General features: G+C 42.3%; 1 protein-coding gene across 3 annotated transcripts in view; it reads left to right on the forward strand.

Moving 5' to 3' along the window:
- The first annotated feature begins 10,536 nt into the window (after positions 1-10,536).
- The window catches only part of CHPT1 (choline phosphotransferase 1), a 35,547-nt gene continuing 32,720 nt past the window's right edge, over positions 10,537-13,363 (forward strand). Inside the window, exon 1 of one of the 3 annotated variants that reach the window (XM_049626173.1) lies at positions 10,537-10,874. In XM_049626173.1, the coding sequence (XP_049482130.1) occupies positions 10,602-10,874 (273 nt within the window). In that variant the 5' untranslated portion in view covers positions 10,537-10,601. The remainder of the gene's footprint in view (positions 10,875-13,363) is intronic. The other 2 variants (XR_007456803.1, XM_049626172.1) reach the window with 2 other exon arrangements.

Below are 13,363 nucleotides of genomic sequence, written 5' to 3' on the forward strand. Positions count from 1 at the left end.
GAGGAAGCCATCAAAATCCTAGAGGAAAAACAGGCAAAGACCTCTTTGACCTCAGCCACAGTAACTTCTTACTTGACATGTCTCCCAGTGCAAGGGAAACTAAAGCAAAAATGAACTGTTGGGACCTCATCAAGATGAAAACTTCTGCACGGTGAAGGAACAATCAGCAAAATGAAAAGGCAACCAACAGAATGGGAGAAGATATTTGCAAATGACATATCAGATAAAGGGCTAATATCCCAAATCTATAAAGAGCTTATCAAGCTCAACACCCCAAAAACAAATAATCCAGTGAAGAAATGGGCAAAAGACATGAATAGACATTTTTCCAAAGAAGACATCCAGATGTCTAATGGACACGTGAAAAAATGCTCAACATCGCTCATCATCAGGGAAATACAAATCAAAACCACAATGAGATACCACCTCACTCCTGTCAGACAGCTAAAATTAACAACTCAGGTAACACCGATGTTGGCAACAATGCAGAGAAAGAGCAAACCTGTTGCACTGCTGGTGGGAATGCAAACTGGTGCAGTCACTCAGGAAAACTGTGGAAGTTCTTCAAAAAGTTAAAAATAGAACTACCCTATGACCCAGCAATTGCACTACTAGGTATTTATCCAAAGGATACAGGAGTGCTGTTTCGAAGGGGCACTTGTACCCCAATATTTACAGCAGCACTATCGACAATAGCCAAAGTATGGAAGAGCCCAATGTCCATTGACAAATGAATGGATAAAGAAGATGTGATATATATGTATACACACACACGCGCACACACACACACACACACACACACACAGTGGAATGTTATTTGGTGTTCAAAAGGAATGAAATCTTGCCATTTTCAACAATGTGGATGGAACTAGAGGGTATTATGCTAAGTGAAATTAGAGAAAGGCAAATATTATATGACTTCACTCATGGGTGGAATTTAAGACACAAACAGATGAACACAAGGGAAGAGAAGCAAAAATAATATGAAAACAGGGAAGGGGAGAAACCACAAGAGACTCTTAAATACAGAGAACAAACTGAGGGTTGCTGGAGGGGTTTTGGGTGGGGGGATGGGCTAACTGGGCAAGGGGTATTAAGGAGGACACTTGCTGGGTTGAGCACTGGGTGTTATATGTAGGTGATTAATCACTGGATTCTACTCCTGAAATCATTATTGCACTGTATGTTAACTAACTTGGATGTAAATTTTAAAAAATAAATTAATTAAAAAAAAATAAAAGGAGTAGCCAACCCTGAACCACCTCTGTTTCCTTCCCTGTATCTCCATCCAATTTCTCTCCCACTCCAGCCTTTCTCCACTCACCAAACTCCAAGTCTGACCCTCCATCTCCTTCCTCACTTAAGTTTTATAGAAGAGAATTCTAGAAATACAAGTTTGGTCTCTTTTTCCTGGAAGTAGGAATAGAATCAGAAATATAATACCAGTACCAATTCTCCTATGATATTAATTGAACTCTAGATTGAACCCCACATTTATTTTATTTATTTTATTTATTTTTTTTTTATTTTAGAGACAGAGAGCATGCACAAGTGGGGGGAGGGGGCAGAGGGAGAGAGAATCTTTTTAAAATATTTTTTTAATGTTTATTTATTTTTAAGAGTGAGAGAGAGAGACCGCAAGCAGGAAAGTGGCAGAGAGAGAGAGAGAGAGGGAGACACAGAATCCAAAGCAGGCTCCAAGCTGTGAGTTGTCAGCACAGAGGCTGATGCAGGGCTCAAACTCGAGAACCATGAGATCATGACCTGAGCCAAAGTCGGACACTTAACCGACTGAGCCTCAGAGAGATAGAGAGGGAGGGAGGGAGGGAGGGAGGGAGGGAGAGAGAGAGAGAGAGAGAGAGAGAGAATCTTAAGCAGACTCCACACTCAGTGCAGAGCTTGAAATGAGGCTTGATGCAGGGCTCAATCTTAGGATGCTGGGATCATGACCTGAGCCGAAATCAAGAGTCAGAGGCTTAACCAACTGAGTCACCCAGGTGCCCGTGTTTTAGTTCTTATTTTAGCTGGGCCATTAATTACCATCCTTGTACCAAAAATTCAGGTGCTTGCTACATGTATATATTTATAAAATCCTTTGTTATTAAACTTTGATAACTTAGAATGGACTAGAGAAACAAACCACTTGATGAACAACCAACTGCTCTGCTCTGAGGAACCTATGGCCTACCTGAATATTTTTCTACTCTCTGGAGTAGATTACTAGGAACAAAATACCAGAGAGGCAGCAAAACAGTTAAACACTCCCAGAGAAGTCACTCAGGGTGGCTTGGGGCACCGGCTGACTCTAGTCATGAAAGGAAAAAACATCGCACTCAAGCGCATAGTCCACCATAATTTCTTTCACTCCCAAGCAATAGCTTTAGAAAGCATCTTTCTGTTCTTCGTAGATAAGCACTTACACAGCTACCCACAGGCAAGAGGCTCCCTCCTTTATTCCTGAACTCTCCCCCTCATCCCAGTCTTGGAGCCCAAGAAAACATTTTAAAGACATTACATATCAATTTTATTGGCGTGTATATCGGCTTTTTTTTTTGTTTTGTTAATGAAAAGAAAAATAAAAAAGAACTAGGGGTTACCAGAAACACTGTGGCAAGAAAAGGAACCATTATTTGGACTTTGTAAGGCATCCTTCTTGGATGATTAGGACAAGGGGTAATTGGAAAGAAGCCATGTTGCAAAATAAACCAAAACTGATTTGGAGTCATGTGGTCATTTGGAAAATTCCAGACACTAGACACCCAAGTAATGTATCCCCTGAAGTGCCATTGGACTGGTCATCCCAGCCACACTCCTGAGTGTCCACTGGGGGTCATTGTCCATTCAGTTCCCATTCCTGCCCTGGGGAGGTACCGCTGAGCTGGAGCCAGGTTGGGTGGTAGCAAAGACTGCCAAGAAGAGGCAGAGCATCTCTGCACAGGGTGACTTTATTCACTTGTCAATAGCTCTTAGTTAGGGTTCAACAAACATTAGGTAGCAATAGTAGGAGTTCCTTGGTGAGACAAGTTTCTCCATGATTGTTGAGTCCTCATAATAGCAAGCATGGACTCTGAACCAAAGTGTCACCAAAGTAGTAACTCCACTCTCTGAGGAAGTTAAGCAAGAGTGATGGACAGATCAGCAGGAGATGGCAAGAAGGGGCTTGGTGGAGGGCAAGACCAAGAATCAACATCAAACCAGGGGGAGAAAAGGAGAACTGACTAACACATTATTATTTTCACCAAGGGAGGGGAAATCAAGAGCAGTGAGATAAAAATGAAGCCAGAAATAACCTCACAAGGCAAGGAACTAAAGAAAGGGGAAATGGCAAAGAGAAAATCAACAATAAAAAAAAATTTTTTAAAAAGCACCTACTTCTGTGTTTTACAGGCATTATCTCAGCAGTGGTTTCTTAACCTGTCCCCCACCACCCTCCCTATTCCTCTTTGCAGAAGAAAAGAAAACCTTGGACAGAACCTGAGAGCATAGCCTGAGACTACCACCACAACCCCTTGTATGCTTACCCATTGAACTTTATGCACATGTTATATTCTTCTCTGTGATATAGGAGTTTATTTTAATACAAAACAATTTTTTATTCCCAGATCTTCCAATGGATGTTGTTCCAGACACACTGTCAGGGAGCTAAAGGTGTCCCAGTTCTTGGAAGCATGGCATAATCTTAGAAAAGCCTCATCAACAACCAGCAGCCAACACCTTCACCAGGGACCAACAAGTGGATCTCAGTTCCACTGGTGAGAACATTATGTAATGAGTTTTAAATAAATATATACATATATATGTAATATATATAATATAAAATCAGAAATATAAAATAAAATACAAAATCTTAAATATCTATCTATCTATCATCTAACTCTTCTTTGTCCTGGAAAAAAACAGCTTTAAACAGAATTAAGTGAGCCAAACTGGTCTTTCTTTTCTTGTCCCTTAACTGCCCCCAGTGCTTTCTCTCTTTGTTCTGCCCTAGCCCCCTTCCACCTGGGGTTTAAAGGGCTTCTTCAGAGCAATGCCTATACCCAAGCCTTCTAAGAGTGGATGTTGCACTTGAAATGTGGTCTTGTGACCAGCAGCATGGGCATCATCCGGGAGCATGTTAGAAAAGAAAACTCAGCACCATGCACTCTCCACATCTCCTCACTCGGAACCTTTATTGTAACAGGATCTCCAGGTGAGTCCTGTACCTGTTCCTTCAGGACAGGTGTGGCTCCAGCCCTCTTTCTCTCTAGCTCCTTATATGGATATTTATTTGGGGCCATTGTCTCTCACCTGCCTAAAAGAAAGTCAGTCTGATAAAAGTGTCCCTCCTAAAGTATTCCTGATAACAACCTAACTTAACACTGACATGTGACCTAACCTGTCACTCCTAAAAGCCCTAACCGGAAGACAGGAATAACTCGTAGGATTTCAGGCACCCTAGACTGCTGAAGAAGGAATTTTTGAGGAAGAACATTCCCACTAGTGCTCCTCAAATCATATTGTGGAAAAAATCTTAAAGCAGTAGGATGTGAACTCAGAAAAGATTAACAAATTAAAAAGGTTAAAGGATATAAAAAAAGAGTGCTAAGAACTGTCTCTGAGGGAAATCAGTTTCCTTAATCCTAAATTGCTTTCACAATTTCAGATAAAAAGCACAATTACAACATCCCAGGGACTATATTGTGAAATATTGTTTTCTGATTTCGTTCAGGAAATCAAGCATTTGTAAAAGAGAGCAAAGGGTTTTGGCAACCTACTATTAAACACTGCATGTCTGCTCATGGATTTTGTAAGGTATCATAGTTCTATAAAGTATGGACTTTAAAGTCTCAAAGTACAAAACTATAAAAACATAAATTAGATCAAAGCAAGTAAATGAAAAAAGAACTGCAGAACCATACTAATCTTTATAAATACTCCATCCTATGAGTCTAAACCTCTAAACACACAGCTTGACTCCCTAAATGATAACATTCTGCTACACCCCAAATCTAGCCAATGATTTCTTTTTTTTCAAGTTTATTTTTTTATTTTTGAGAGGCGTGGAGGGGCAGAAAGAGAGGGAGAAAGAATCCCAAGCAGGCTCCCCGCTGACAATGCAAAGCCTGACAGGGGACGTGAACCCACTAATGGCAAGATCATGACCTGAGCCGAAATCAAGTGTCTGAGGCTTATCAGACTGAGCCAGCTAGGCAACCCTAGCCAGTGATTTCTTGATTGCAACCCATGCCTTTTTCCAAACCAATGGAAATCAGTGGCTTTTTGAAGCCGTTATATCACAACAGATGCACCTGATCTGACTATATGAGACTATGTTACCTTTTGTGGGAAGTTGGCTGAGATGCTGAGGAAGGAGTTTTGAAATGTAAGTGAAAGTTACATACACAAAGAGAAGCAGAAGTAAAACCAAGATATCCTTTCTCTTTTGGGAAAGAAATTCAGTTTAGCTAAACAATCAAGTAAAAATTTGTGGACCTATTGTACTGTGAATATGTTAAGATGTTACCATTGGGGGAGGGTAGGTGACGAGTACAAGAGACCCCTCTGTATTATTTTTGCTACTTTCTGAGTCTATAATTATTTCAAAATGAAAAGTTTTTTAAAAGTATGGATGTCTATTGAGTGCCAGGTATTGAGGAACACACTCAGTGCAGGAATGTGATCCTAGTACTCTATAAGCTGGGTGAGAGGTAGATTGGTATATAAGTAAGTGACCAAAGACAGAGTGGAATACAAGTACAAAGGCTCTGGTTGTGTGGAAGCAGGAGAGGTCAAACTGGAAGAATGTGCAAGGTCATCTCAGAGAAGATGGAATTTAAGCTGAGTCTTGATTGGCGGGCAATGTTTTAGGGGTAATGAGGGATGGAAGGTACTCCCCAAGCCCAGGGAGAAAATCAGGACATGAGAAAATTCTGGGTGTGTTTGGCAACAGCTAATGAAAGTTGGAGCACGAGACTTAGAAAGGGAAGCGAGGTTAGAGGAGATATTTGGGAGGTAAGACTGGAAAAGTAGATTCAGTCTTCAAATGCCAAGCTAGGGAGGTTGGACTTTACCAAAGGCATCTGAGCAAGGGAATTCTTCATCAGTTTCAGTATTTAAATAAAACCATTTTTTACATAATATCTAGAATGGCATAAAATCTACATGATATATAGAAACTGGACAGTTGAATATTGACAAAAATATCCATCTAAGTCCAATATTTATATATGTAATTTAGTAGGTGGCATTTAGCTATGGTTAGCAGTATAGGCTCTGGAATCAAACTATGTGGTCTTGAATCCTGGTTTTACCACTTTTCTAGTTGTGCAGTCATTGCAAGTTATTGAACCTCAGTGGGATCCAATGAAAAAAATCTGCAAATGGGTATGAGAATCATACCTACTTCATAGGATTTTTAAAATATTAAATGAAATAACTCCTGATGCTTAGAACAGTGCCTCAGTGGAGCTCATAAATGTAAGCTACCATGTTAGTTCAAAAATGGAAAATTTGTGAACATCAATCACTATGTGATAAACCATGGTAATCAAAGGAAGCCACGATTCAAGAGGTGAAATAATGGGAAATCTCTAATCTACTTTTCTTTGACATTAGACAGGTAGGCCTTAATAGGTCTTGAATTCATTTGACATTTCCAAAAATTTTCCCCAAAAAACAAGGGTAGAAAGCAGCTTAAGAGTATGAGTGTTAGAGAAAATGTGCTTTTAATTTTTTATTACGTTTACTCCTTTTTGATGATATAATATTCCATATTTGCAAAGAAAAATGATTACACATATATAGCATAAATAAAATAAATACCATGTTCCTACTACCTAGTTTAAAAATTGTGGCTGAGAGGGGTGCCTGGGTGGCTCAGTCGGTTGATCAAACGACTTCCGCTCAGGTCATGATCTTGCGGTCCGTGAGTTCAAGCCCTGCCACAGGCTCTGTGCTGACAGCTCACAGCCTGGAGCCTGTTTCAGATTCTGTGTCTCCCTCTCTCTGACCCTCCCCCCCCCCCCTTCATGCTCTGACTCTCTCTGTCTCAAAAATAAATAAATGTTAAAAAAAAATTTTTTTTTTAAATTGTGGCTGAGATAGCAAAAGGGCCCTTCAATATCCATTTTCCAACCTTTCAGTAATAACAGAAATTATTTACAGGGGAAAATGGTTAGCCAGCTAAAAACTGCGTTTCTAGCCTTTCTTGCAGCTACACATAGCCATGTGACCAAGTTTTGGCCAATAGGATAAGAGCAGAAGAAACAGGTACAATTTTAGGCCACGCCCTAGCAAGGAAAAGAGCACAGCTTCTCTTTTTTCCCATTTGATTTGGTTGGAACTTGTGGTTAGTCGTTTTTTACTACAAGGACAAGGGGCAACATCCTGAGGGTGACAGTCTAATAAAATGGACCTCTAGAGCTTGTTTGGAGGTTCTAGCAGGGGAGCGCAACTACTCGTATACCCTTGACCGAAGAATGATCCTCCTGTATTGGGGAAGGTCGTCCTCTTCTACGGAGTGCACAGCTTCAGGAGGGATGCACATGCAGCAGCGAGGGAAGAAGGGGACACCCGCCTACCCAGCCAGATAAGCCGAATCAACCCTGGTGATCAATGGGGTGACAGATGTCACAGCCAGATCACCATCACGTCCTAATAAAATGGAAGGAATCAGTGTCCCTGACACTTTGGAGTTGCCATACCAGCCCAGAATTCCCTGACAATAGGTGAGAGAAAAATACTTAGACCATGGGGTTTTGTATCCTAATTAATATAATTACCAATACTTTGGAATCAATCTGTGTGCCCTTCTACAATCCCATTTCTGGAATTTTATATATCATTTTTTTTCCTTTTCTTCATAGCTTATGTCACATATGTACATATTCCTAAATGCAAAGTCATACATGTTTTTGAACTCTGTGTGAATTAAATAAATCATATTATGTGCATTTTTTCTGTAACTTGCTTTTTTTCCTGTCTCTCAGTATTATACTTGTGCAATTCATGTTAATAAGTGTAGCTATGGTTTATTTTCTACTGCTATATTAAACTTGCTGTATAATATTAAATTGTGTGAAAATACCTCAGCTTATCCATTCAGTATTAGTGGACATTTAGGGTATTTATAGTTGTTTGTTGATTATTGTACAAAGATGAATATTCTTATACCTATCTCCTAGGACACATGTGCAAGAATTTCTCTAGGATGTACTCCTGGGTCAGAATTGTGGTGCTAGAGTACGTGCATATTCAACTTTACCAGATAATGCCAGATTATTTATCAAAATGGTTGTCCCCTCCTATTCCTCCTTGCTAATACTTGCACTCAAGGCCACGTGATTAAGTTCTGGGCTAGTGGGATGCATGTAGAAGTGTTGGTTTGGAATTTTAGAAAAGCACCTTATTTTGCTGGCTTGGCTGAGTGGTATCCAACTTATTTTTTTTTTTTTTTCACTCCCTTTCTCTTTCCGTCTACTTGAAATGCAAATAGAATGGGTGGAGCTCCAGAGGCCATTCAGAACCAAGTAATTACCTTAAGGTACAAGTCAGAGAGAGGATGTTAGAAGAGAAAGACAGAAGAGCCTGAGTTCCTAATGATCATGAGGCCACTGCAATTATAGATTTTTATGCGAGAAAGAAATAAACTCTTATTTTGTTTATGTCACCAGATTTTGGGGATTTTTCTTACAGGTATCTGAATATAAGCCCAGTTGATTGTTTTTCTGTTTCTTGTTGATTTTAGGAATTCTTTATATAATCTGGGTAGTAGTCAATGTGGATTTTATTTCAGGGAAATACCTTTTCCTGGTTTATGGCTTGTGTCTTTTCATTCTCCTTTGATGTTTTGATGTGCACTAGAAATTATCTGTAATATAGTTAAATTTATTGATGTGAAAAAGGATTTCACCCTGGATTTTTCATGGCATTGATAAATTAAAAAAACAGATGTCTCCAAGTTTACTGTACATAAAACCAGCATAGTTAAAAATGGATCTCTGTCATTCTGATTCCTTTCCTGCATTTTTCAGCACTTTTTTCTTCACATGAAAGATTAGGAGGTATATATCCAAAGAATGGTTTGGTCTATAGACACCTAAGGCAGGGGTCACCAAACTTTTTTCTGTGAGGGACCAGACTGTAAATATTCCAGGGTTTGCAGGCCCGTGTGGTGTTTGTCACAACCACAGAACTCGGCTTTTGAGTGAGAAAGTAGTTTAAACAATATGTGAAGCATAAACGTGGCCTTATTTGTGACACTGAAGTTTGAATTTCATATAATTTTGCATCAAAAAAATTCCTTTGATTTTTTTTCAGCCATTTAAAAATGTAAAGACCATACTTAGCCCGTGGGCTGTACTAAAACAGGTGGTGGGCTGTTAGTAGTTTGCTGACTCCTCTCCGAGGTGTCATAATGTGAATCCTGCGGGACAAACTGCATCTGCTGATACATGTTTCTTAACACACTGTCTTGAAAGCAGTCTCTGAGCTTGTTCTATGCCTTAGAAAATTGCATAAAGATCAGAACCAGGAAGTAAAAAAAGGCAAGAGGGAGGCTTATCTCAGGCTGTGCAATGTTTATGGCAGGATGTCCCCTGTGTAAAGAGGTGCATTGTGAGGTAAGGGGCTGGTGAGCTACCATTGTGTGGCAAGTGTGCTCAGTCCACTGTATAGTGGGAGGACGCTGCCTGGATCTCTGTCCTCTATCGCCAGAGAAGGCTGCGTGTAAAAATGTCCAATTACTGGTACTGGATGCTCTGATAAAAGGGCATTTGAGTTTCAACCATTCAGTCCCCTTGTTAGCAAGCCTTTTCAAGTCCTGATTTTTCCTTTCAATATCTTGGTCTTTGAACCCACAGAGAGAGTTCTATAGAGCTAAAGGGCCCCTGTTCTTTGGGTTGGAAGAAGAATTGTTTTTGTGGTGCGTTTATCAAGTAGGACCTCTTTTTGGACAGACAGATGGGGCCATGAGGCCGGTGACCCAAGATGTGCAAAATCATGTTCTCACACAACCAACCGCCCTCCCCTCCCGCCAGACTCCACACGCAGCGTCGTCCTTCAGTAGTTAGCCAAAGGCCAGGGCACACCCACACCAGGAGAAAAGAGTTGTGCACAAGACCACAGGTTAGAGGAACCAGCCTCTAAATGCCCAGCTAGCGAGGAGTTTTTCCTCACGGGAGCCCGACCAGACATCCTTGGAGAAGAATCGAACTTTAGAGGCAGGTGCATCAGCCCCTTGGGGAAGTCAGGGCCCTTGCACGCCAACCAGAAAGTTACTGTTGGCGGGACCCTAGTGGTGACCTGGTGGCCAGCGAGAGCCGGTCCAACCCTCCCTGACACCTCGCCGGACTCTCCCCAACCCCTCCCCCAGGTCCTCTCCCCGGAGGCCCCGCCCTCACTCCACCCCCGCGGTCGCAAGAGCGGCCGGGCCGCTCTGGGGGCGGGGGCCCCGGGACCTGGGGCGGCCCCGCCTGACCTCGACCTCGGTCGAGCGAGCCCGACCGGAGAGTCCCACCCGGCAGCCACAGGCCCCGGTCCGCAAGCCCCTCCCTTCACCTCTCCCCGCCCTGGCGCCGGGCACGGGCCGCGCTCCCTCGAAGCGGCAGGGCCCGCAGGCGGCCATGGCGGCGGGCGCCGGGGCCAGGCCGGCGCCGCGCTGGCTGAAGGCGCTGGCGGAGCCGCTGAGCGCGGCGCAGCTGCGGCGGCTGGAGGAGCACCGCTACAGCGCGGCGGGCGTCTCGCTGCTCGAGCCGCCGCTGCAGGTTTACTGGACCTGGCTGCTCCAGTGGATCCCGCTGTGGATGGCCCCCAACTCCATCACCCTCCTGGGCCTGGCCATCAACCTGCTCACCACGCTCGTGCTTATCTCCTACTGCCCCACGGCCACCGAGGAGGTAGGGCCCACCTCCCGCCCGGCCGCGGAGGAGGGACCCCCAACTGCTGTCCCGGAAGCCCCGGTCCCCCGCCCGAACCCCGCCCGAGATGCCCCGCCGTCCCGCAGCTGGAGGTGCCCGGGAGAGCCGGGAGACCCCCGCGAGGCTCAGCCTCGGGGGTGGGGGGGTGGGGGTGGGGGTGGGATACCGCCACTGCCCCGCGCTGCGTCCGCCCTGAGACTCCCCGGGCCACCTGGAGGCTGTCGCGCCGCTACCCTAACCCTGCGTCCACCCCGAGCCTCCCGGGGCGGCGGAGGGGTTGTCAAGGTCACTGCTTCAACCCGGTATGCACTCAACCTCCCCCGGGCCACAGCAAGCCTGCCTGCCCGGCCTCCATCCCATCCGGCGCCGAGCTGTGGGATGGACAAGCTGTCGGTTACTTTGCACACTGGGGACTGAACGCCCCCAGTCTCCGTCCTTCCTGTCTGGCACCAGGGCTTGAGGTCGGGTTGGCCAAGCCGGAGTTACCCTTTGGACACTTTTATAATCGTCTGTTTCTCACGGTTGTGCTAGTGATCCTGAAATTACTGGTAGCACTGATCAAAGATAAGTTACTTCCAAGAGGTAACTTCCACTTTGCCTCATTGACCTGCAAAACAAACTAAGGTATTATTAGCAGACGATAATCCTTATTATCACGACCCAGGGGTCACAAAAGCCAACAGATTTTGTTAGCAATGCGTATTTGACATATATCTGAAATAAGAGTAAATTAAAAAAAAAAGTAGATAACGTGGGCTTTGGACAAGTGTTAATCAGAAGCCCCCTTGGGCTCAGTGTGGATGGGGTAGGAGGCAAAGGGGGTCCACTCCCATTTGTAGCTTTAAGGCATAGTACATGAGATAAGTATCACATTGCACATTCTGTGACACAGCTTTCTTGTCTTTTTTCTCCAAATAGTGAAATCCCTTTTATAATCCTAGTATAGGTTCTGTGGGGAATTAATTCAAGTTGAAATTGGATAGCAGGAATACAATGGAAATATTTTATGCCTTCCATACTATCCGTCCATTAAAAAAATATTTAATGGAGCCTACATTTTAAACATACCTTGCCAATTGATGGTTATGTTTATTACATATGAGTTCTTGGCAGATGTTTCCATTGTTATTCATTTCCATATTGTTTGCAAAAAGTAAGTTTCTTTAGTTTTTCATTTTTGCAGTCTGTTTGCAGAATTTCCCGGAGTTGGTGCACTGGATTTACAAGTGGAAGGTTTGAGTTCTCATGGGGCTCCACAGCACCATAGAGAGAGATAACTGCTGGTCAGTTTTCCCACATATGAATTAGAAAATCATACTTGCCAAACCAATTTTACAAGGACGCAATGAGAATTAAATAATACATTACCTGCAGATAAATGTAGAAAAAGGTAGTTTGCCCAACAGTTAAATATATTACTCAACACATTAAAAATATCACTATTATTAAAAATATCCTGAAAATATATAATAAAATTTAGTTTTTATTGGGCCTAGATTTGGCTAACCGCATTTGGATGTTTCTGATACTTGCCAATTAAACTGTGAACTTGTCAGTATTATTAACTTTAGAAGCATTTGTTGAGCACTTACAGAGAGCAGGACACATAAACAAGTCTAATAGATTATGTTTAGGAGGGTCAAGAGGGGCTTGATGGAAGAGGTAAAATTATGATTAATTAATTTTAGGCTTAACTGCCTTTAAAAAAATGGTGATGGTGGGGGGAAATCTCAGACACTTAAAAAAAAAAAAGTGAAAAAATCAGAATGGCCCTAAAAGGAGGCGTAAGGGTTAAAATAATAAGGTGAAACTGACAAGAATTTCTGAAATGTAAGTCACTAGATCCTGTAGGTGCTTGTAAGAGGCTGAAGCAGTGAGGGGAAAAACCATTATAGGATTGACATTGTGTATTTGGTAAAATCGCATCAATAGCAGGAAAGAAGCACAGTAGTTCAGGCTTTTTTACTTTACATATAGTATATTTATATAATATATAATATACATATTCAGATCTAAGTCAATCTAACCCCAAAACTTTCATTTATATATATGTAATATATATATTATATATTATATATATTATGTATTCTACATAGACATATATATATATATGTATATATATATAAAATCATTTACCACCACCTTCTGGTCCAGAGTTCCTGCCTTTCTGTATGTGGTATGCAGGAAAAATTCCTTGTGTTTTATATGAGATTTATCAGGTATGTAAAGTGCTTTTACATCAATTGTGGCCTTTGTGTTTTATGTCTACCCAAGGAGGTTGGCAAGTTTTTTCCCTTCCTACAATAGCCTTACCACCATTCTAGCATTTCTTCTATCCATCCATCCTGAAGTAATAGTAGTATATACATTTTTATTAAGAGAAGATTGAGGCCCAGAGGGTTAAGTGACTTTTACCTGGCATGGAATGTGTTTTCTGATTCTTAGTCTTAAGAATTATTAGTGCTTTT

Source organism: Panthera uncia, chromosome B4 (genome assembly GCF_023721935.1).
Source record: "Panthera uncia isolate 11264 chromosome B4, Puncia_PCG_1.0, whole genome shotgun sequence".
Lineage (NCBI taxonomy): Eukaryota > Metazoa > Chordata > Mammalia > Carnivora > Felidae > Panthera > Panthera uncia.